The sequence below is a fragment of the Gouania willdenowi genome, chromosome 9 (assembly GCF_900634775.1).
Source record: "Gouania willdenowi chromosome 9, fGouWil2.1, whole genome shotgun sequence".
NCBI classification, from domain to species: domain Eukaryota; kingdom Metazoa; phylum Chordata; class Actinopteri; order Blenniiformes; family Gobiesocidae; genus Gouania; species Gouania willdenowi.
In genome coordinates, this window is record NC_041052.1 from 40,108,316 (window position 1) to 40,134,332 (window position 26,017).

General features: G+C 35.2%; 1 protein-coding gene across 1 annotated transcript in view; it reads right to left on the bottom strand.

Annotated features, from left to right (window-relative positions):
• Positions 1 to 8,493: 8,493 nt before the first annotated feature.
• pdlim5a (PDZ and LIM domain 5a) overlaps positions 8,494 to 26,017 on the bottom strand; it is a 95,301-nt gene continuing 77,777 nt past the window's right edge. The window contains exons 9-13 of the mRNA XM_028456503.1: positions 20,087 to 20,274; positions 15,580 to 15,760; positions 13,792 to 13,912; positions 9,184 to 9,299; positions 8,494 to 8,606 (exon numbers count right to left, since the gene is read on the bottom strand). Of these exons, the coding sequence (XP_028312304.1) occupies positions 8,517 to 8,606; positions 9,184 to 9,299; positions 13,792 to 13,912; positions 15,580 to 15,760; positions 20,087 to 20,274 (696 nt within the window). The 3' untranslated portion in view covers positions 8,494 to 8,516. The remainder of the gene's footprint in view (positions 8,607 to 9,183; positions 9,300 to 13,791; positions 13,913 to 15,579; positions 15,761 to 20,086; positions 20,275 to 26,017) is intronic.

The window sequence follows — 26,017 nt, forward strand, 5'->3', positions numbered from 1 at the left end:
CACACACACACACACACACACACACACACACACACACACACACACACACACACACACACACACACACACACACACACACACACACACACACACACACACACACACACACACTCTGTTTATAGCTGCGATGTGAACTCAATTACACAGCCCATTGAGAACGTGGCTGTTTTGCTTTTATTTGTGTGACTTTTGCTCCCAGCGTAGCCTCAAACAACTGCAAACACTTACACTAGATTGACAGACAAGAGGAAACTACATTTACAACAGAGTGACACACACACTCACACACATCTGGACCACGGAGTCTAAGAATCGTATATACTGGAGTGTTTTTCAGGCTGCTGCCCTCGTGTTGCTGACCCTAGACCCGCTCCGATGAGGTGAGGTAAGATTTGGAGCAATGCGCGGTCTTGGTAGACACTCAACTGTATGTTCTCAAACTCAGTCCTACGCACACTTACGGACATATTCTAGTCATAACGCACACTGACAAACACCTGGAGCTGGTTACTGGTCCTAGAGGGAGACGTGGATGCCCCGTGCATGCCTGAGTGTATAAGTGGGGAGTATGGGGAATACAGGGTTGGAGGTTATTCAGCGCTGGAGGCTGTGTTGAGGTTCATTTTATATAACTTTTTTTTTCTGCTTTCTGAGCCCTTGAAGCGTGAGGCCCACTCCACCAAAGTCTGTGGAAATTAAAGCAGCATCTGCTACTAAAGTAGCTACGGCCTCACTATAGGCAAAAGTCTTCTTTAGCACAAAAACAACAGTGGGATTTTGTCGAATGATCACAAGAACATTTCTATAAAAATATCGTTTCACACAACTCTTTGGGAGCGTACAGTGGCTGTGTTCGAAATGTCAGGCTAACGTACTACTCATACTAAATTTGACGTTTAAATTAGTATGTAATGTGTTCATATTAGATAGTATGGAAAGATGGAGTACGCCAGAAATACCAGGATGTATACTATATTTAGGTGTGTACAGTGGGCACACTAGACATACTCAACCGCCCCATAATGCATTGGGAGCTGAATGTGAAATCGTCCTGGGACCAGCTTCAAGCAACCGTAATTTCCGGACTATAAGCCGCTGCTTTTTTCTCACGCTTTGCACCCTGCGGCTTAAACAATGACGCGGGTAAATTGTGGATTTTTCCCGGTTTTATAAGCTTCATGCCGCCACAAAATTTGGCTCCGTCACATTAGACCAATCACATTGTTAATATTAAATCATTCTTGATCGCACTGAATCATTCTGATCACTCATTTTGTCATGATGCACACTGCCTCATCTTAGCAACGACATGGAAGAAGTAAAAGTCAGCCAGTTTGCAATAGATGGATAAACAGCATAAAGTTGTTAAGTCTCCTCCTCACTGCTCCACGTCTACATATCAGTACATTTACAGCTTTTTATGGTCACTTTTTACTGGAACCAGACTGATACACCACTTCATCGGCTCTTCTTACCGTGAACTACCGTGGTTCACGGTAAGAAGAGCAGATGAAGCGGTGCATGAACTTCATGTAGTAAAGGAAACTTACCAGTTGAAACAAGAACGTTTCCCTGTTACCTAACATGAGTACAGCAGCCCGCCTACCTGCCAGTTCTGATTGGCCGAGTTGTCTGAAGGGTTCCATCATCAGCCAATAGAGTGCGGCCTATGTTATGCTGCGGCATTTGTGTGGATTTTTCTTAGAAAATTGCTCAATTTTTGTAACGCGGCCAATAAACAGTGCGCTTCATAATCCGGAAATTATGGTAATAATCAAACTTCCCCTTTGCAAAATAAAAGCATCTCGTCTTCCATTAGTTTTAACTCTTTTGTAAATAAGTTTTGGGTCTTCCGAAATCTCTGAAATGTGTGAATGAAATGTGTCTATGTGAGTTTAATGGATGAAATGAGCACATGCTGATATTCTACTTGGTCACGTTCTCACTTCAAATGTTTTCAGAACTTTCAAAGTAAAAGGTGGAGAATCAACATAAATATTTAGCCTCAGTGTGAACAAGGTTTTTAACGCTGTAGGTTCCAAATGCATCTTGGGAAACTTGGAAATATACTAATCATTTAAACCATACTTATAATATACTAGTACAGTGCCCGTCGGAAGTATGCATTCATGTGGGAGCAAAAGGGGTATAATTGCGTATTTTTGTATCTTTATGTTGTGTTTTTGTGCATTTTTTGTATAATTACAGTTTTTTGTTACCATTGCAGTGTGATTCTGGAATCTTCTTGTGTATTTTTGTATCTTTTTAGTGCAGTTTTGTGCATTTCTGTTGTTATTTTGTGTATTTTTGTATCTTTTTAGTGCAGTTTTGTGCATTTCTGTTGTTATTTTGTGTATTTTTGTATAAATATTTAGTTTTGTGTATTTTGAGTCATTTTCATATGTTTGTTGTTGTTTGGTATTTTTCTGTAATGTATGTATTTAGGAGTAATTTTGTGTGTTTTTGGAGGCTTTTTGTATATTTTTATGCATTTCTGTTGTCATTTTGTGTACTTTTTGTTTAAATAATGTTTAGTTTTTAGTTTTATTTTACTCATTTAGTATATTTGTATTATAAATACTGTGTGTGCGTGTGCGTGTGCGTGTGTGTGTGTGTGTGTGTGTGTAAAAAAGAGAGATCTGAAAGTACCACAAAAAATAAACGATTTGCAACACCAAATCTCTCTCAACGGCTCTGTGTGAGTTCACTATGTACATCCCGATGTAGTGCACGCACGCACGCGCATCAGCCGTGTATGTGTGTGTGTGTTTACATTGCAGCTGCTAGCATCTTTCTTAGCACATAGTAGAATATGAGAAGAAACGCTCACCGTTGCGCAGAACAAACAATAATCATAGAGGACCCATCCGCTCACAATAACGTTACATTCCTCTGTCTGAAGAAGCAGAATGTTTGCGATAAGGTAACGACCATCAGCACAGGCACCGCCCACACTCATGGAGACGAAGGAGGAAGTGAAGTCTGTGACCCGAGATTTAAAGTAAGTTTGGAATCACGGGAATAAATTAAATAATCATGAAATATTAACTTAAATGACTTTTAGCGGTACAAAAACCTTTTTAATATCGACCCTTTTTTTAACTCAAACAACTGCGACACGGTGACGTCATGAACCCGGAACCGGAAGTGGTGCGCTCTCACCGAGGGAGCCGTAATTATAAAATTAATGTTTTGACCGTTTTGCGTCACCAAATTACTCCAAAATAACAGATGCAAACACTCGGAGTATTTGGAACGTGGATGAATAGCAGTTGATTCACAGTTCATCTGTTTCGCCTTCAAAATGGATGCCGGACGTCGTCTCTCAACAGATGGTGCGCTAGCGCCCCCTCACACCCTGAGGTCAAAAGTTGAATAGGTTTCATTTCAGGGCCGTCCAGAAGTGAAATAAAATTAAAATAAACATTTTGAAATGACCAAATTACTCCAAAATAACAGATACACACACTCGGGGTATTTTGAACCCATCGAGCGAGTTTCAGGTCGAACTGGCCACGCATCGGGGATATATTTGCTCCACACACACATATCCATCCACACACACACACACACACACACACATCCACCCGCACACACCTCCCTTGAATTATAGTATAGATGATAGTACATACTCATTGAGTGTGTAGTGTATTGTACAGAGTGTGACATTTCAAACACAGCCATAGTGTTTCACTTAAGTGTGGACTATAGGCTGGGCAATATATAAAGATACAAGATATATCACGTTTTCTATTTTTTAGATTTAGAACATTACAATATCGCGATATGTTTTTTTATAGCTTATTTTGTTTTAAAACACCTGTTTTCACTAGTTCTCAGAACATAAATGAACCTGTGTGGCATTTTGCATCAAGAAATTTAACCCAGACCTGTCTTTCTGGTCAGACTTTATTTGAATTAAAATGATCGAGATTTATATCTTATATCGCCATTTTGAGAAAAAAATATTCTCCATATCAGCCAGCCCTGGTGTGGGCATGCAAATAATGGCATATACAGTACAGCTGATATTTTTACTCATTTTGAGTCAAAAGAAAAAAGAAAAAAAAAAATAAATATATATATATATATATATATATATATATATAAAATACAGCCTGCATATGTGTCTAGGAAACACTTTTTTTTCATAAAAATATCATATTCCTATTTTACTAGTTACTAACAAACAACTAACTGTGTAACATGTAACATTTGTTTCAATTATGTCATACTTTACAAAAATCCACCTTGAATTTTTAAAATTATATATTTTATAAATATACTATATACATATATAATACAACCAATACACCAAATCTGCAACACTTTGTCTCAGTGTTTCAGTGACATTAACCATTTAAAGATGGTTAATTTAATACTAAAATTTTATCATGTGCAGCAGTATTTATCTCTACTAAGTTATATCATCTTTGCGAGTTTGAATCCTGGAAAGTTAATCAGATTGTTGATGAAACTCATTGGTGATTATAGAGCTCCTGAGGGCCCCTCACATGGTCCATGCGGGCTACCTGGGGCCCGCGGGCACCATATTGGTGACCACTGGGTTCGACAGATGTTGGTCAAGACTTTCACACAGTAAAAACCAAGTTTAAAAGTGTAGAGTTTAGTTTAGTTTTTTTTTGCTCTTCCTGTTTGATCCTGAAGCTCCGCCTCTTTAATCAGGTCAAGATGTGTAATTAAGATAAACAATCACACGTGTGTCAGACGCTACAAATACAGACAAAAAGACGCGATTCTCCATAAAAACTCATCTAGTAAACCATGCTGTGGTCTTTATACATAATAATAATAATAATAATAAGATTAACTCTAACATGTATTCACTACTCACCAGAGATGTTTTCTGTCTTTTCTCTTCATGTAGAGGAGCTTTTATTACCTCCTCTCTGTAGTCTGTGTGTCTGTAGATACAGCTCAGTGTGTCGTAGTAGTAGTAGTGCCCTCCTTTCTCTCACTCACACACACACACACACACACACAGCTTCTCCTATAGTGGGACTAGCACATTATTATTATTATTAAGAAGAGGAAAGTCCTGCTCTGAGTGGATAGGATGTTTCTCCTCCATCACTTCCTTATGTAATTAAGATGTCTGATAAATAAACACGTCCCACCACAGAAACCTGAAATACATTCTATAGTTTCATTTCATATATACAGAGTTGGGAGATTTCAACCAAAACTCATATCTCGATATTTTATTCTCAAAATGTCATTATATGATATAAATCTTGACATTTTTAATGAAAATAAAGTCAGACCAATAAGACAATTCTGGTTTAAATTTGGTGATGAAAAATACCACAGGCAAATTTATGAACAAACAGCAACACAATGGCTATGTTTACATGGGAACTGTAATTCCTCTTTAAAGCAGAATAAAAGTTAATTCCTCTTTAACCTCACCTTGTAAACACCTACTGATGATGTGTTGTTGCAATAGAACAAAAAAAATGCGATATATATTTATATACAGTAGGGATGTAACGATTCACTCCCAATACATTTTTTCATTACGATACGATTCTCTCACAATTTATTTTACAAAATGGGACTGTAAACAAATGACTGAAAATGTTCCTTTATATAGAAAATACTGTATTATTTTCCTTTTATTTTTCATTGCCAAAATAATCCCATGATAAACTATTCAAAACAATGCAATTTAACTAAAAATAAATCTTAAATGAAATAAATAAAGAAATAATACAAATGAAGAAGAAGACTATTAATTTAAATTCTGGTTCTATAGTAAACAATGCAAAACTGTTCTAGTTCTTTTTAAAAGTGCAACTGAAAATGTATTTTGTGCCTTAACAATTGGACTTTAAAAAAAAAAAAAAAACAGTCATTGCACTGTATTTACATCAGATATTTGTTTGGACCAGCAGAGGGCGCTGGTAACCCAGTGGTCTGTTGGCATGCAGAAATTCTAGCAGTGAAATAGAGATGCTATGCGCTAGCAGACCGAGCTAATAGAAAACCGTTTCTTTTATAGATATTCGGGTAATTTTACAGGTATTCTTTTGGTGCTAAAGGGGTAAGGAATCATTTATGAACATGTTTAAGAGTAGAAGGCGGCCAGAAAGAAAGTAGTAGCAGATTCCGCCTGCCACCTACGCTTCTGGACAAGAGAAGGATAAATATGTATCTGCTGTTTAAAAAAAAGTACTGCGATTCAATTTTCAGAAATTTGATGTGAACCGTGATACCTATGAATCGATATTTAACTGCCTTACGATTAATCGTTACATCTCTAATATACAATATAGTAATAAATACATTTCGATATCAGTATTGGCTCTAAAAATCCCATGTCAGTTGAGCTCTACCTTAAACCAATAGGAATATTCTAATGTGAATAAAATACATAAAAAATACATAAATTACAAGACCCTGAAAAATAACCTGTATCCAATAAATAAAATTTATAATATTTGTAAAGGGCAAAATAACCACTAGTTTAGTCTGGAAATGACTCCACAAATTTCTACAGCTTTGTGTTAAAAACCTAAATGTGGAGAAAAAAAAAAACCCCAAAAAACATTCAGTTATAATTGCGGATGCGGTTCTTTATGCGTCAGCTAAAAAAGTAGTAGTTCCAGAATAAGTACTATATATATACTGGGAACAAAAAACACTTCAAGTTTATATTATATACTTTAAAGAACACATTAAAAAAGACACTAAAATCACAATATTTATTCTAACACAAAAAGGAAATGATAGACCTGATTTAGGAAATGTTTTCTTCAAACATCTTCTGACTTTTATTGTAATGTGGTGACAAACTTTAGTAATATTAAGTAAACAATGAGTGAATTATAACACTTGTTAAAAAATCTGTGACTGCAGGTGGCGACAGTTCCAACCCCTGCGGCTTCTCAGCGGACATGTACTCCCCCTTAAACACGTTTGTAATTCTTCTCCAGTCTGCATTTACTTCACCCACCAGAGCGTCATGTTTAAGGGGGAGTAAAAAGCTCCTCAATAACTACAAAGAGGTTTAGACTTTTTCTCTACCACGTAGAAGCCGCAGCGGTCACAGATTTTTTTGGGTCACAGACTTTGGCACAACACCACCAGCCCCTGGGACACGGGACATGCTGTAGAAGCAAAATAAACCCATGAACACTGCTGCTTCACCTCCCGTCGGTAACTGTTAAACCCCGAGGCTTCCTCAGAGCCCAGCGTTTAGACTTTGTTTGGGCTGTTTTTACGGTGGCTTCAGCTTCCTTCACCAAAGCCAACAGGTGTTGTGACAAAGTCTGTGACCTGAAAAAATCTGTGACCGCTGCCTTGTGCCTATTGAATTATTAACAATTTGTAAAAAAAAAAATTTTTAATACCAAAGTGCGTGGGATGTCCTGAAAATTGGTTGAAATTACATGAAATTACCCAATATTCTTCTTTAAATGGTTCAGTAGCTAATTTTGGATCAGACAAATTTCACTTCTCGTCAAAAAACTTAAAAATATCAAACTATGAGTGACATTTTTTTTTAAACACATTTAAGGTAAAATAAATAAAAACACATAGGTTTAAATGAAAAACTGCCAACAAATAAATATCATTTTCTCCAGTGCAGTTTTCAAAATAGGTCAGGTGATGACAAGTAAACATACTTTTAATACTCATATTAAAATGCTGTAATGATTAATCCCTAATGTAGAATTAGGAGCAACTCCCCACAATCCATGTTGTCTTTATTTGCTCTATTTGCAACAGAATAAATGGAATAGTTAGAGTTGTACAATCAAGGTGTTAAAACCACACAAACATTAAAAAAACAAACGCTAGCTCGTTGTATTAAAAAAGAGGAAACAGAAGCCAACATCCGCTAGACGCCAGGTTCATTAAATACATTATTTAATCTACATTAATATGCACACTTTAACTAAAAAAAGACTATCAGATATCTTTAAATGTAAAACACAAACGCAGCCAAAAGGTTTTATACAATAATATTTTCTGTTTAAATTATCCATTCATTATTATTAATCCTTTTAAAAGTCCAGTAAGTTTTCTTAAGGAACGACGGTAAAAAAAAAAAAAAAAAAAAAAAGTATTATTGATTAAAAAAGAAGAAACTAAATGCAAAAAAAGTTACAAGAACAGTTATGAATATAGCAAAAATTACAATCACACATTATTTAAACTAATTTAGGAAATATTTAAATAAATATATATAAAAAAGTGTGTAAAAAATAGTGAAGTAACCCAAAATATAAGTATTTTTAACGTAAACAGTTAAAAACAATGTTTATCAGAAAAAATTATACCTTTGGAAATATCTAAAATTAGTAGAATTATACACTGAGTGTTTTTAGTTTACATGGTGAAACATTCCAAATAAAGTCTAAAATTGTGAGAAAATATTCTTTAAATCTAGTAACCAAGATGCAGGATTCAGTTACTTTAGGTTCAACTGTTGATCACAGGAGAAGAAGAAAAATGATGGTTGAGGAATGAAAAAAAAGAGAAGCCAATCTTCAAATCTTCAGACTGAACGCATGTTTCTTGCAGAGAGGTTTGTCCTTCTTAGAGAAGAAACCCTGGCCTTCTAGTGTGGTGCAGCACACCTGGAAATAAACACACACGCACACACACACACATGCAGTCAATAGGAATTATTATAATAATAACAAATGTTGCACTAGACCACACGTGTCAAACTCAAGGCCTGGGGGCCAAATCTGGCCCTTAGAGCATCACACACTAATTTAGTTTTAGATATCTCCAAATTAATACACTAATTCAATTAAACTCCACAATATTACATACTAATATCATAAGGTGTCAGTCAATTTTAATCTTAAATTGTTAAAACAACTCTCAATTTTTCCCAAAGTCTTTAATTTTCCGTAAATTATTCCACAAAATTTCCTCCAAATTACATAAAAATTGATCACGAAATCAAATAAAATGAAAGTGATGTCACTTATTGCTTTAATATTATCAATGCCGTACATATTTTATAAGGTGCTTATATATGGAAGTGCAAACTAGAGCACAATAATGATTAAATTATTCATTATTATTAATTTGCCTAAAATCTGTATTTGGCCTAAAACGAGTTTGACGTCCCTGCACTAGACATATTAAAAGTATAAAGCAGACTAAGTGATAAATAAATAAAAAGGTATAGTGGTGACTTACAGCACAAACAAAGCACGTATCATGCCAGGTGGAACCAAGAGCCTCGAGGAATTTGTCTCCAGCCTCGATGGGAAACTCACAACCATGACAACTGGTTCCAAACAAAGTGTAAAAGTCTGTTTCACAAACAAACAAACATCACACACAACAATTGATGATTTACACTCGTGATCTGAATGAAAACACAAGCATTTCAAATCACTGGGCCATCCTCTAAACCAGTGTTCTCAACCTTGGGGTCAGGACCCCATTTGGAGTCACAAGACACTGGGAGGGGGTCACCAGACGCCTTCAAGAAACTTAGAATATTATTTGAACAATTTGAGCCAATTTTTGCTTATTTTTACCCTTTTTCTGCAACTACACCAAACTTACCATATTTTAACCTATTTTAATCACTTTTTCTTGCCATTTTTTACTCTTTTTAATCCATGTTATGCTACATTACTTCCATTTCTGCCACTTCTTTGTCTAAGTTCTGCATTATTGTCCCACTTTAAATACATGTTCAGCACTAATAAACCATTTCCACCACTTTTCCACCTTATGTCACAAATGTTGACCCATTATTTTCACTTTTAACCTATTTTCACCGTATTTCATGCTTATTTTTTTTTTTGCTAATTTAACCACATTCATGATTTGTCATGCCCATTATTTGCCAGTTTGAACCAATTGTTCTAATATTGACACTTTGAACCATTTTTACCCACTCTAATTTCCACCTTTTAACCAATTTCTGTTGATTTTAAGATCATCACTTTTTACACATTTTATTTCTGACTAAAACAAAGATTTACATCTTTAAGATGACTATGTACTATGACACAAATGATAATAAACTTCCTGGATAACAGTGGATATTATTCAGATCAATGACTGTTCTTCAATAATCATGTCTGTGTTCAAACACCTTCAGCTACAGTGGGGGGTCCCCAGTCTCTGGAACCTTTATTTTGGGGGTCGTGGGCTGAATAGGTTTAGAACCACTGCTCTATTCATGGTTTGTAGAAGATGGAGTTGGTTTGCCACGGGCGACTAAACGTGGCTTTCTGACCATAAATGGGTGGTTTGGTTTTCTTTCTTTCTCCACCGACTCTGCCAGCATGGCATGTCTAATAATCACCATAATGGTCTGTAATCTACGACCCACACAAAACCAACACTTGTCATCTGGAGCACTTTAAAAGCCCACAGGAAGTAGGCAAGTGTGTCACACTCTATACAAAATAAAATACACACAGAGAAGAATCACTGTTCAGGAGGTGAAAGGAAAGAAAATCATTTCATTTATTCAGATAAAACACAAACTGTAGAATAGTTTTGATTAGAGATGTGAGGATAAATCTTAAATCGGATAAAAACGATGGAAATAAGAGGAGATTAAAATCAGTAAGTGTTTTGATACTCTGCTCAAACAATAGGGGGCATGCAGGATATGAACTCAGCTTTATTTAGAGTCACACGTTCTACACGTTCTACACGTTCTACGTACAACTATAAGCATGCCAGGTAGCTTCATGTGATGCTACATGCTACGTAGCGGTTGCTGCTCCCTCTGTGACAGCACACAGCTCCACAACCAATCAGCATCCATTTGTGTGTCTTTATCGAGCTGATAGAAACACGTCACATGTTGTTTAACTTTGCACGGTGATAAATTAAGAAATATGTCCTTCATTTTGGTTCAAGAGTTCAAAAGGTTTGTAAGAAAGTTGTCGGGAGAAAATATATTTTTGTTAAAAAAAGTTATTCAGAATTTAAATGATATAATAATAATCTACTTTGACTAATCATTTTTTTTTCTTCTCCAAAATATGATAGAATAGATTTATTGATCCCGCAGTGGGGAAATGTACTGTCATTACAGCTCAGATGAAGTGCCAGAAAATAAGACAACAGAAGGCGACACACAGAATACCCAAAAAAATAGTGCAATAAAGGTAAAATAAACAATACAATAATAGAGGCTATATATACAGTGCCTTGTGAAAGCATTCGGCCCCCTTGAACTTTTCGACCTTTTGCCACATTTCAGCCTTCAAACTTAAAGATATAAAACAGTAATTTTTTTCAAACATTTTTAACAAATAAAAAAGTGAAAAATTGGGCGTGCAAAATTATTCAGCCCCCTTAAGTTAATACTTTGTAGCGCCACCTTTTGCTGTGATAACTGTTGTAAGTTGCTTGGGGTATGTCTATCAGTTTTGCACATTGAGAGACTGGAATATTTGCCCATTCCTCCTTGAAAAACAGCTCGAGCTCAGTGATGTTGGATGGACAGCGTTTGTGAACAGCAGTTTTCAGTTGTTTCCACAGATTCTGGATTGGATTCAGGTCTGGACTTTGATTTGGCCATTCTAACACCTGGATATGTTTATTTGTGAACCACTCCATTGTAGATTTTGTTTTATGTTTTGGATCATTGTCTTGTTGGAAGACAAATCTCCGTCCCAGTCTCAGGTCTTTTGCAGACTCCATCAGGTTTTCTTCCAGAATGGTCCTGTATTTGGCTCCATCCATCTTCCCATCAATTTTAACCATCTTCCCTGTCCCTGCTGAAGAAAAGCAGCCCAAACCATGATGCTGCCACCACCATGTTTGACAGTGGGGATGGTGTGTTCAGGGTGATGAGCTGTGTTGCGTTTACGCCAAACATAACGTTTTGCATTGTTGCCAAAAAGTTCGATTTTGGTTTCGTCCGACCAGAGCACCTTCTTCCACATGTTTGGTGTGTCTCCCAGGTGGCTTGTGGCAAACTTTAAACGACACTTTTTATGGATATCTTTAAGAAATGGCTTTCTTCTGGCCACTCTTCCATAAAGGCCAGAGTTGTGCAGTATACGACTGATTGTTGTCCTGTGGACAGAGTCTCCCACCTCTGCAGTTCATCCAGAGTGATCATGGGCCTCTTGGCAGCATCTCTGATCAGTTTTCTCCTTGTATGAGCTGAAAGTTTAGAGGGACGGCCGGGTCTTTGTAGATTTGCAGTGGTCTGATGCTCCTGCCATTTCAATATTATTGCTTGCACAGTGCTCCTTGGGATGTTTAAAGCTTGGGAAATCTTTTTGTATCCAAATCCGGCTTTAAACTTCTCCACAACAGTATCTCGGACCTGCCTGGTGTGTTCCTTGGTCTTCATGATGCTCTCTGCGCTTTAAACTGACCTCTGACTATCACAGAGCAGGTGCATTTATACGGAGACTTGATTAAACACAGGTGGATTCTATTTATCATCATTAGTCATTTACAGTAGGTCAACATTGGATCATTCAGAGATCCTCACTGAACTTTTGGAGAGAGTTTGCTGCACTGAAAGTTAAGGGGCTGAATAATTTTGCACGCCCAATTTTTCAGTTTTTTATTTATTAAAAATGTTTGAAATATCCAATAAATTTCGTTTCACTTCATGATTGTGTCCCACTTGTTGTTGATTCTTCACAAAAAAATTACAGTTTTATATCTTTATGTTTGAAGCCTGAAATGTGGCAAAAGGTCGAAAAGTTCAAGGGGCCCGAGAACTTTCGCAAGGGACTGTAAATATAAATAAATAATAATAAAAAAAATTATATGAAAAGTAAAAAGAATGTAAAGAACAACTCTATATATTCAAATTTAAAGGAGATACTGTAAGTGCATCATTACATCCCAATCTTTGATTTGAATTTTTTATTTTATTTAATTTTTTTATTTTTTAAATTGGTTGTGTATCCTTGCACACCGAGTTTTGATGGATTTATTACCAAGAGTGTCACCATCCGATATTGTTATTGGGTATTGGTCCGAAATCAGCAAAAATAAATAAATAAAAATAGAATATATATATATATATATATATATATATATATATATATATATATATATATATATATATATATATACATTTTAGATTATTCTATTATTTTAAATTTTATTAATTTTTATTTAACTGTATAATATTATGTTTATGGCTAAAATGTATGAAATCCATTGGTTAATAATAAATGGCTTTTCTCAAACCTATTGTTGCTAATTATTGTCGTACTTTTCGGACTATAAAGCGCACTTAAAATCCTCTAATTTTCTCAAAAATCGACAGTGCTCCTTATAATCAGGTGCTCCTTATGTATGAAATTAATATGTCAAAATGTTTTAGTACAACTTTGGTAAACTATGAAGCTGCACTGCTTGATGGATTTTTGTTGCTTTAGGGCTACCGTAGTCAGGCGCCTCGTGGAGTGATATGTACCTGTACTGTACTTCAACATACTGAACTGAAAAAGTGAGTGTATTGTTCTATATTTTATGTGTTAAACCTGAACAATGTTGAGAGTTATTGTTAATGAGTTGAATAAAGTTTGACTTATCTGACTATTTTGTTTTGCTTAACGCGTCTTAATAATAATAGCAACAACAACAACAACAACAACAACAACAACAACAAACCGGTGCGCCTTATAGTCCAAAAACATTACACAATGACTATTAAAAGTATGCATTATTCATACTCGGATGATATCAGATCACTATCGACATCAGACTGTAATATCGGTATCGTATTGCACGTAAAACGCATCGGGACAACTCTAATTCTGACCACTAATATTGTGCGATCTCTTTCAGACGCACCTTGTTCACAGTACGGTTCTCCATCCTCCAGGTGGAACATGTTGTTTCTGATTGGCTGCTGACAATAAGCACACAGGAAGCAGTAGACGTGCCACGTCTGTTTGAGGGCATTCATCACCTCCTGAGAAACAAAAACAAAAGAATCTGTTTAAATCTGTGAAATGTGCTTCAATGCTTCACTTTAGTTATTCTATAAGTTTTAGATCATCTTCAGGGTCATTTTAAAAGAATATAAGGGAACATTTGTGTCATAAAACACAGTTCTTAGGGAACATCAGACAGGAATGTTTGTCATAGTCTCATTTAGATATGAGCACATCACATGACGAGGCTTAAAAAGACACAGTGGTTTGTTTCCCAGCCTTAAACTGATTCAATAGAAAGGTTGGTGGGCTGCAGTGAAACCAAGGATTAGAAGGAGTGAGAAAAAGCGGTTAATGAGCAGCTATAAGCAGCTATAAGCTGGTTGAACATGTGTGAGAAATGGAAGGTTGAAAGGGATTGAGGCTAAAAAGTTAAAACATGTGAGGGATGAACGTCAAAGCTGTGACGAGAGCACAAGATGAAGTAGCACCTGTTGGCCTCCAACACTGTAGCTCTAGATAACTCTAGCCCTGGCTCTAACTCTAACTAACCTTATAGCTCTAAATCTGACTCTAACCTGAACTCTAACTCAAGCCCTGTAGCTCGAGATAACTCTAACCCTATAGCTCTAACTCTAGCTCTAACTAACTCTAACTCAAACCCTGGAGTTCCAGATAATTCTAACCCGAGCTTTAACTCAAACTCTAACTCGAACCCTGTAGCTCTAGAACCCTCTAACTAACCCTATAGCTCTAACTGTAACTCTCATCCGAGCTCTAACTCTAACTCAAGCCCTGTAGCTTGATATAACTCTAACTAACCCTATAGCTCTAACTCTAGCTCTAACTAACTCTAACTCCAACCCTGTAGCTCTAGATAACTCTAACTAACCCTATACCTCTAACTCTAGCTCTAACTAACTCTAACTCCAACCCTGTAGCTCTAGATAACTCCAACTAACCCTATAGCTCTAACTTTAACTCTAACTAACTAACTCAAGTCCTGTAGCTCTAGATAACTAACTAACCCTATTGCCCTAACACTAACTCTAACCTTAGCTCTAACTCTAAATAACGCTAACGCTAACGGTAACTCTAACTCAAACCTTAACTCTAACTAACTCTAATGCAAACCCTAGACTTTAACAAACTCTAACTCAAACCCTAGCTCTAACTTTTACTAACTCAAACTGTAAGTCTAGATCAAACTAACTAACCCTAACGCTAACTCAAACCCTAGCTCTAACTCTAACTTTGACTTTAACTCTAACTCAAACTCTAGCTTTAACTCAAACTCCTACTCTTACTCTAACCCTAACTCTAACTCTAGCTCAAACCCTAACTCTAACTCTAATTCTGAAAGTACATTGATGTCTAGAGAGTTTTGATAGTTGTCTCATACATTGTTTTACACATTTACTTCACATCTGTGGTTGTTCTAAAGTTTTTCATAGCCTAAAACAGTGATTTTAAATCATTGTGCTCATGCAGACTAGTAGTTTTAATATATGACCAGAGCCATAACCATTAGTTGACAGAGTATTGTTGATAGTCATTTATTAGAAGGCAATAGAGACGACAATAGGGCAGCAAAGAGGATGTTTTTCACAATAAAAGGTGTGCAGTGGTTCACAAAAGCTTGAAATCCTGTCCTGAATTTTGAGAAAGACAAGTAAATATCTTGTTTTTATTGGTATGTTCTCACCCCAAGTATCTTGGTCTGGCAGCGGCTGCACGTTGGTGCGAAGAACTCTTCATAGCAGTGTTCACAGAAAACTGTTCCCTGTTCTTCAACGAAACCAATGTCTGCCAGAGACGTACGGCAGCGAGCGCAATTAAACTCCTCCTTGTGCCACGACTTCCCCATCGCCACCAAAAATGGTCCTCTGAAAAATAAACAAAAACAGTCTTCTGATAAATAAACAAAAACAGTCTTCTGAAAAATAAACAAAAACAGTCTTCTGAAAAATAAACAAAAACAGTCTTCTGATAAATAAACAAAAACAGTCTTCTGAAAAATAAACAAAAACAGTTCTGAAAAATAAACAAAAACAGTCTTCTGATAAATAAACAAAAACAGTCTTCTGAAAAATAAACAAAAACAGTCTTCTGATAAATAAACAAAAACAGTCTTCTGAAAAATAAACAAAAACAGTTCTGAAAAATAAACAAAAACAGTCTTCTGAAAAATAAACAAAAACAGTCTTCTGAAAAATAAACGGTGTCAGATTTGATCAGGAATAAAAAATAAAAAAATGGTTTTGAGCTTAATTAAACTCAAGAAAACCTGAAATTTACAATAATGTTGAAATTCATTTAACTGGAAAAAAAAATTTTGTCAATAGTTTGTATATTAGCTGAGATAATTAATGATTAATCAATTGATAAATTATGATTTCGTTTTTGAATTGTTGCTCTTTTTAGTTTTAAAAAAATTATATTTCTATTGGTTTTCAGCAGCGCGTATTGTTTCAGGTTACAGTTTATAGTTCAGTTTATTCATTTGTAACTATTTTCTTCAGGAAGTTTTTGGCTCGTTTTCTTTTTTGTTTTGGTTAACATAACAAAAAACTTGTACATTTATGAAAAATCTTAATAACATCGTAATTTTATGACATTAAAGTAATGTTTCAAGATTAAAGTCATAATATGTCAAGATTAAAGTCATAATATTTCAAGATTAAAGTCATAATATTTCAAGATTAAAGTCATAATATTTCAAGATTAAAGTCATAATATTTCAAGATTAAAGTCATAATATTTCAAGATTAAAGTCATAATATTTCAAGATTGAAGTCAGAATATTTTAAGATTAAAGTCAGAATATTTCAAGATTAAAGTCAGAATATTTCAAGATTAAAGTCAGAATATTTTAAGATTAAAGTCAGAATATTTCAAGATTAAAGTCAGAATATTTCAAGATTAAAGTCAGAATATTTCAAGATTAAAGTCAGAATATTTCAAGATTGAGGTCAGAATATTTTAAGATTAAAGTCAGAATATTTCAAGATTAAAGTCAGAATATTTCAAGATTAAAGTCAGAATATTTCAAGATTGAAGTCAGAATATTTCAAGATTGAAGTCAGAATATTTTAAGATTAAAGTCAGAATATTTCAAGATTAAAGTAAGAATTTTATGAGAATAAAATGGAATTACGAGCTGGATCTTGTCTGCATTTAGTGAGATTATATTTCTCTTCAGGTTTCACACATGGTGAAAAACTGAGACTGATTTGGAGCAAATAGCTCCAAGATTTAAGATATGGCTTTATTCTCGTAAAATTACGACTTTATTTTCAAAAAATTACGACTTTATTTTCAAAAAATTACGACTTTAATCTCGTCGTGCTCAGATTTCTTTTTATCTTAATGTGCCGTTGTCATGACGAACATCTTTAGTCGACAACTTAGCACAGTCCTCCAGCGGGCCAAAATGAACACTCTGGCAGACCAGGTTTGGCCCGTGGCCCTTGAGTTTGACACGGTTGTTCTCGACGTCTACGTAAAAAAATTCAAACATTCTTAGAAACACTGCTCCCATCCTCCTGGTGCTTCTTCACAGAAAACATTCCAATCTGAGCCTCTCTGATAATGTTTAAGAACAACATAAACTAATTTGTTATTTTCACAGAAGGATTTCATTAACTTGATTTTGTTAACCATTAGATTAGAAAAACTCAGGCTTTATTGCTTTCCCACTTTTTTTTAAAATCTTGACTCTGTATCATTTCCATCTCCAGGTTTTAATAAAGAAAGTTTATTTTGTAATAGTTTCTTTAATCAAGCATGTTTTGCCATATTCACGTTTTTAGTTCCTGATCCTAAAATTAGCGTTTTAGCTCCAGATAAAGTAGGAAACTGAAGTAATGCTTGTTCTGAGTCAGTTTGTGTGTAATCTTGTTCCACTGGATAATCACATGTAACCTAATATATGGAACCTCAACAGTTTAATCAGCAGTTTGTTTACTCCAGACAGTTTGGGACTAAATCTTTCCATGTGCCAACTGTGCAGTAGATTAGTTCAAGTGGACTTTTCCTTCTTTTGACCACAGTTTAATGCAGGGTTTTTCAACCTTGTGGTCGTGATCCCAAGTGAGGTCGCCTGGAAATAAAATGGGGTCGCTTAAAATGCCTGGTAATAATAAAAAAAAATACATTACTGATTAAAAATGTATTTTATTTTTATTGATCCATTTTGCATGACATAATATCACTGAAATAGATATACATATAGGAAGAGACAGAAAGCTCAGAGCTTAAATAAATCTTCTTTTTCAAATTAAAACACCACACACAATCTGTACTTTCACTTTCTCAAATATAAATCTACTTCAAATAAAATGCAGTATAAAAATATCTGAGCTGGCGAATATTGTGCACTAATGTTCACTACTCTGTATTTGTAACACAGTATAAACAATATGATCAAAAAAACTAATTTTAGAGAAAAAAGTCTGGAGGATCACCAGAAATGTGTAATATTAAAATGGGGTCATGTCCCTAAAAAGGTTGGGAACCACAGGTTTAATGTGTATGAAGCCATGCTAATAATGTGACCACTGACCAGGTTTTTATCAATATTCAGGCAGTGATATTAACTTATTCATACACAAAGTATATAGGTTTATTGTTATTATTGTTGGACAAACTCCACTGTTAATTACCAGCTTTTTAATATTATCTATTTTTATTTTGTGACATTTTCTGAGACCTTATGTACTTTGTCGTAACTTTAGTGTTGTTTTATTAAGAAATAATATTATTTAAAAAGTCATTGTAGATGTCAACATAGAGCACTCAGAGAGCACAAACCTTGACCAAACACCAAATCTCCTCTTTGTCAAATACTGGCAGTTATTCTGGATCAATAATCCTGATCATTAATCCATGATCATTCACAATTTAAAGGTTTGAAAGAAATGTATATCCCTGTTTATAACGATACAGCAGGTCCAAATATATGAACACCCCTATTTTTTTGGAAAAAAAAACACAATTAAATGTGCAATCCAAATCCAACCTGGTGGAGGAATGAAGGAACCAACCAGACGTCATTTAGTCAAATTTCATAAAAATCGTTCAATTGCAAACTGCAATATGAATTTGTACATTTTCACCAATAATGAGAGATAGAGATTTTTTAATTTTTTAAACTAATTCAGGATCAATATATGTGGCCAGATCCCCTCCAAAATTTAATGGAATCTTCCATGGCATAAGGCACATGTGTCAAACTGATGGCCTGGGTGCCAAATCTGGCCCTTTGGAGCATCGAATTCGGGCCGCAGGAGAAAGTAGAAATGAATGAAGAAAACATGAATTATTGTGTGAAAGAAACTCAACAATATTTGCAGGTGCTCACAGTTTTCCTGAAGCTTTTATCACATGATTGCAATCATTTTTATTGTTAAACTGTTGAAAAAACTCAACTGTTACAAAAATCCTTCAATTTTCCTCAAATTATGACATAATATTTCCCTTTATTAAATAAAAATTGGTCACAAAATCTAGGAAATTTAATGTGAAGACCCTGTTGGGCCTGATCTCTATCACTCTTTGCTTGGATATTGTTGTTTTTTTGTTGTATATTTGGTATTTTATGGTATTTTATGTATACGTAGAAGTGCAAATGACTAAATTACTCATTTTCCTGCATAAACTATGTGGCCCACTTGAGACCAAACTGCTTCGTATTTGGCCTCTGAACTAAAATTAGTTTGACACCCCTGGCAGAATGTTTATTTATTTTATTAAATCTGTGAACTACTTTTGACTCGGGCTGAACGATTTTGGAAAATCATCGAATTGTGATTTTTTTTCCCCTCAATATTGCGATAGCGATTTAATATGCGGTTATTTTGTAAAGGGCGTCTTGTCATGTATTTTTCAATGAACACAAGCAATAAATCAATCTGTTTTATAATCAATCAATTCAGATTTATTTAATCTTTAAATAAATACAATATTTGTGATTAGAAAATCACGTTTTATACAATCGCAAATACAATAAATTGTTCAGCCCTACTTTTGACATAATTTTACTGACAGACAAACAAACAAACAAATGCTGGTACAAATATTACCTCTTTGGTGGAGGTAAAATTGTCTTTCATTGGGTTCTTTTGCAGAAACTTCTGGTTCTATTCTATGTAGTGATTTGTATTCTACGTTCTATTGTTCCTAAAATATAATATGTAATATGTGTAATTTACCTGATGACCTTGTTGCAATGGCCACACATCGGGGTACGAGCACCAGCAGGGTAATGTTCTGCCATTTGGACGAGGGTGTCCTCATCTTTAGGGTGGGGCTGAGGGGCGGGCCGATGCGGGACTGGACCTTGTGGTACCGCGGCGCTACCATTACCCTTCATAGCAAAGGATGGCGTAATCAAACCTTTCTGAGAACAGTAGCCTAGATGAGAGCAAAACAAACAGAACATGGAGCATGACTTTAGATTCAGTGGTTCTCAACTAGTATGGCTTTGGGACCCACGTTCCGTACATACAGAGAACACTTTCAACATCTCAAATGTATTTAATGAAACTATGTTGCAGTTTGAACCTCACACATGGTGCATATATCAGTGTACACAAAATTACAGTTTATGATGCACGAAATGTTGTCCTGCTAGTGAGGAAAATGGTCCTTTTCCATTTAGATTTCACATTTAGATTCAACATTTACATTTAGATTCAACACTTACAATTAGATTCAACATTTAGATTCAACATTTAGATTCAACATTTACATTTAGATTTAAAATTTACATTTAGATTTAACATTTAGATTCAACATTTACATTTGGATTCAAGATTTACATTTACATTTAGATTCAACATTTATATTTATATTCAACATTTACATTTATATTCAACATTTACATTTATATTCAACATTTACATTTACATTTAGATTTAATATTTAAATTTAGATTTAACATTTAATTTTAGATTCAAAATTTACATTTTGCATCAACATTTACATTTTGCATCAACATTTACATTTTGCATCAACATTTACATTTAGATGTAATATTTACATTTAGATTAAACATTTAGATTTAGATTTAACATTTAGATTTAGATTTAACGTCTACATTTAAATTTAGATTTTTCATGTTTACACATTTTTAACAATTATACAGAACACACTGTTTTACGTGAATTTCTATCCCAAATGAAAAAAAATAAATACAAATTAGCTAAAAGTTCAAAATATGTTGGCAATGAAAAAGTAAATCTTAAATTGGCTTGACCAAGGCAGTCCCGAAAGTGGGTCGTGACCCAGCAGTTGAGAATCACTGGTTTCAAAAAGCCAAACTGAGGCAGTAAAATAAAGGATGATCACATGCACCACCTAAAGAATAATTAATGTGCTACGCGTGGTTGTCTGTGTGTCTTTGTTTCCTTCCCAGGTCGGTGAGTTATTGGACCTCGGACCCCCATTGACTACAGAACCATCAGAACCAGTAGAACCAGCAGGTGTCATGGTGGTGCACACAGCTGGTCCTACTGCTGTTGTCACATCCATGGATTCACAACATCAATCTTCAACACCACACTGAATCTTTCAGCCTTAAAACACATTCCTGTATGTGCGTGCACACACATGACCAACACACGTGGACCACCAACACATTCCTGGAGCTAAAACTAAGACACCTGGTAAAACACGGAGCCTAGCTCTGGATCTAAGCTCTAAAAAAAGAAGCTGAAGGGTTTTTGTATCTGACTTTAGACTGTTTATGTCAAACTCAAGGCGTGTGGGCTAAATCCGGCCCTTTAGAGCATCAAATTGGGCCTAGTCAAGAAAGTATAAATGATAGAAAAAAACATGAAACATTTTTTAAATGACCAGCTAAATCAGTTGAAGATATCCCAGCCCCTCAAAATACAAAAAAAAATCTACTAAAATCCACAATTTTTGCAGAACTCAGTTTTCCAGGTTCTTATATCACATGACAGCAGTCTTTTTTTTATTTTTATTGTTTTATCTCAAATTGTTGAAAGAACTTTACATTTTTCCAAAATCTGGCAAATTTTCCCCAAATTATTCCACACAATTTGCCCAAATTCCCAAATACAGGGAAAGTTAACTTTATACTTTATCATTTAAATATAATGTATATGTTGAAGCGCAAACCAATGCACATTAATGTTGAATAGGCTCTTTTATGGCCCACTTAGGATCAAACCGGTCCAAAAAAAGATCTGTTTGGATTACAAGAATGTTGGCAGAGCTGTAGAGGATCCTATTAGAAATCTCTCCAAAACATAGACGTCTACAGTAGCATGGAAGGTTGTGCATTGCCCCATGAATATGACAATACGATACGATTCACGATTTGCATGTCACAATGCGATATATTCCACTACTAAATGATATACAGAACATCGCAATATCAGAAATGACACATTTCACCTTTACAAGTACAAAATGGTATAAAATACAATTTAAAAAAAAATAAAAAAAATTAACTTGTGAGAACAAGTAAATGGTAACTAGTACAAATATCAAAAACAAGTGGAATGTTTATCAAACTGTCAAATTATATTTTTCAAAAAAGTTGCTTCTAAAACAGATTCTGATTCTGTTAAATTGAAATCTTTAAAAAAAAGAAAAAAGTAACCACATACATTTATCAAAGTTTCCACAATGTTTGATAAAAAATAAAGTGCTCCAGCTGGAATGCATTGAGGAGTGAGGGATAGTTCAACAAGGTGGTGCGTTCACTGACACCTCGTGACCGGGTGTTTGTGTTATACACATGTAGGCACAATTGAATTTTTTCGTTTAAAGACATGATTAAAACAATCGATTTGGAAATTTTTTGGATCGATACGATAATTGTAAAGCACGATGGAGGACGTAAGTAGAAAAGTAGCCGTTGGAAAAAGAGTGAGTTCTTATAATTAATAAATATTTATTATATTATATATATTATCAGTGCCACACACATGCCAAGATGAGATGCCTCCATAACAGTATTTACTTTCGTAAACAGTGCGTACCTCCGTGCGCACGTAGTACCCCAGGACCTCTTTTGTGCACGCCCGTCACTTCAGGGTCGCATTCCGTTTATACTCCAAACTGAAAGAGGACACACTTAGGGGCGGATTCACAAAGATCTGAAATAAAGGGAGGTAAACCAGGTGCGTCCCTAAATCCTTTGGTGGTGCAAATAGTTCCAGATTTAATGAGTTGCATTGCGTCCGCTGCATTAATTTATTTGCATTTCCTCCTCCCATTTTTTTGCATCCCTTGTAAGATTTGCCTACTTTACATATTCATCAGAGGGGAACACACTAAATGGCATATTTGAACATGCACAGTCCTGATTCCCTGGGGTTTGTACCCCTTATTAGCACGTGGAGTGACATTTGCACATGTTTTAATACCCCTAAATCTTTAGTGAGTCCACCCCTTATTGTGTAAAATGATTAAGCACCCACACACACACACACACACACAAAAAAAAAATCATAAATATCCAAATTGAGTATTAAGACTTGCAGTGTGAACGTAGTCTAAATCTGCAAAAGTGTATCCAAGATGAAGTGGTTAAACCTGAGGATCTGTTACACTACCATTCCTCTCCCTGGTGATTAGTGATGTAATATAATATATATTTTTTAGATTCAGACTATTTAAATGCACTCAGCTATGGAAGCCCATTTCCGCCACTAAAAAAAAAATCACCAAGGAAAGTCATAATTATGAGAAACAAAGTCATAATTACGAGTTAGTATGTCATAATTATGAGGAAGAAAGTCATAATTATGAGATAGAAAGTCATAATTATGAAAAAGAAAGTCTTAATTATAAGATAAAAAGTCATAACTATGAGATAGAAAGTCATAACTATGAGAAAGAAAGTCATAATTATGAGAAAGAAAGTCATAATTATGAGATAGAAAGTCATAACTATGAGAAAGAAAGTCATAATTATGAGTTGGCAACATTTTTGGTACATTCACCAATGGCACTGACCAGAAGTCAATAAAACGTTCTACTTCAGCCACATCAGTTTAACTCTTTCAACGCCAGAGCCTCTTTTTGCTGAGTATCTTTTCTATGGTGAGTTTACTCAGCACAATTCCATGTTAATATACAAGCAAACAAAGTATTTCATCATTTGTATCTACTTTAATAGTCTTATCAGCCATCAGTATCTCATAATTATGACTTTCTAACTCATAACTATGACTTTCTATCTCATAATTATGACTTTTTATTTCATAATTATGACATCTCATAATTATGACTTTCTTTCTCATAATTATGACTTTACTAACTCATAGTTATGACTTTCTTTCTCATAATTATGACTTTCCTTGGTGATTTTTTTTTTTTTTTTTTTTTTTGTGGCGGAAACAGGCTTCCATACTCAGCTATGTGTGTTTGTGTCAGAAACAGAAAAATGCCCAAAACAAGCAGTTCTTTCAGAGTTCCTGCTGAGCACTGATAAGAGTATAAGTGTTACACAGCAGCTCTACATTTTACTTTGAAACGTCCATTCATTAATCTCGACAGGTCTTTTCCATAAATATTATCTTTTTGACAGAGTAGAAGTGCTGCATGTGAGTGAGCAAGGCGCCGCAGGCAGCACTGGGCCTTCTCACCTGCAGCTCACACACACACACGCACACGCACACGCACACACACACACACACACACACACACACACACACACACACACACACACACACACACACACACACACACACACACACACACACACACACACACACACACACACACACACACACACACACACGAAAAGGAAAAGAAAATGCAACGACCTATTTCACAACATACGTCACGCCTCAGCCACTAAAAATAAGCCTCCTTTTCCTCGCTAAGCCACTGTAACAACATTCATAGCTACAGTCATAAATCAGTTTCTCACTATGTCAGGATTGGGAAGCAATGAGAAAAATAAACCCACTCATGTTTCTGCAATAGCAGCGGAGAATGTAGAAATCAATGATAATGAAACCTAGACCGACACTGCTCACTGCCTCCTGTCTGACGGTTTATTTATAGGAAGTCTTCATTGGTATGTATGAAGTTTATGTGAGACGTGGTATGAAAACACATCTGGAACTGAAGTGTGATTTAAAGTCTTTGGGTAATTTAGCAGAAAATACAACATGAGTAAAAACAGAATGTGCACACAGATACGTACTCCATGGTATACTAAGGCGTAGTTTTCGATTTTTGCCGGGGGGCAAAAAATATAATTCACTGTATGTGTAACATTCAATAATGCAAAAAACAAAATTGTAACTGAATTGATCATTTTGACGACAAAAAATTGCCTCGATGCCTGGATCAATGTTGTAAATTCATTATACAATCTTTCTGCTTCATTTTGCTGCAGTACCATACATGACCTGCTAGGTGCAGTGTCGCTTCACTATTTACATTGTGAAAACGAAGAAGAACCAACCTAAAGTCTCAAAAGTTTGCGACCATTTCATTGAAAACAACCGGAGGAGTGATGTGTTGGGAAACTCGTTGCCGATTGGAAGCTTGGGCGACTTCCAGTGACTCAGGATGCGTGATTGAGTCACTGGAATCGCGTGAGTTGCGTCGCTAGAAGGGAGGTCGCTCAGTGTTGCATCATTTAACATTGATTTTGAATGTAATCTAGTCACCAGAGTCGCTGAAGTTGTGTTCAGTGTAAATCGTGATTTTTGCGTTTCTTTGACAGAAAAGGACGACAGTGATTCGCTAGACACCATTTTTGTTGTAGTTTGTTCCCAATATTCCCCGTGATATCACCTCACTCTGCAGATATTTGATGAACACTTTTGAGCAGCAATTGTAATCTTTTACATCTTTTTTTTCTTCCAGCAGATGCTTTTTGATTCATTGATCTACGAGGCCTACAGAACACACGTCTTTATCTAGAACTGTGGGAACGTTTTGGTCTCCAGCAGCTTTAAAATAGGTCAAATTTACACGTGTGTTCAATTTTCAAATACTTTAAGCGTAGCTGACGTGTGTTAGGCTGGAAATGAAGGAAAAAAAAGCCTCAATTATAGGCGGGGCTCCTGTTAAGACACGCCCAGTTTATACTATAAAATCTCCAAAGAATAATCTATGCTATGCTATGCTAACTACCTACTCTATAC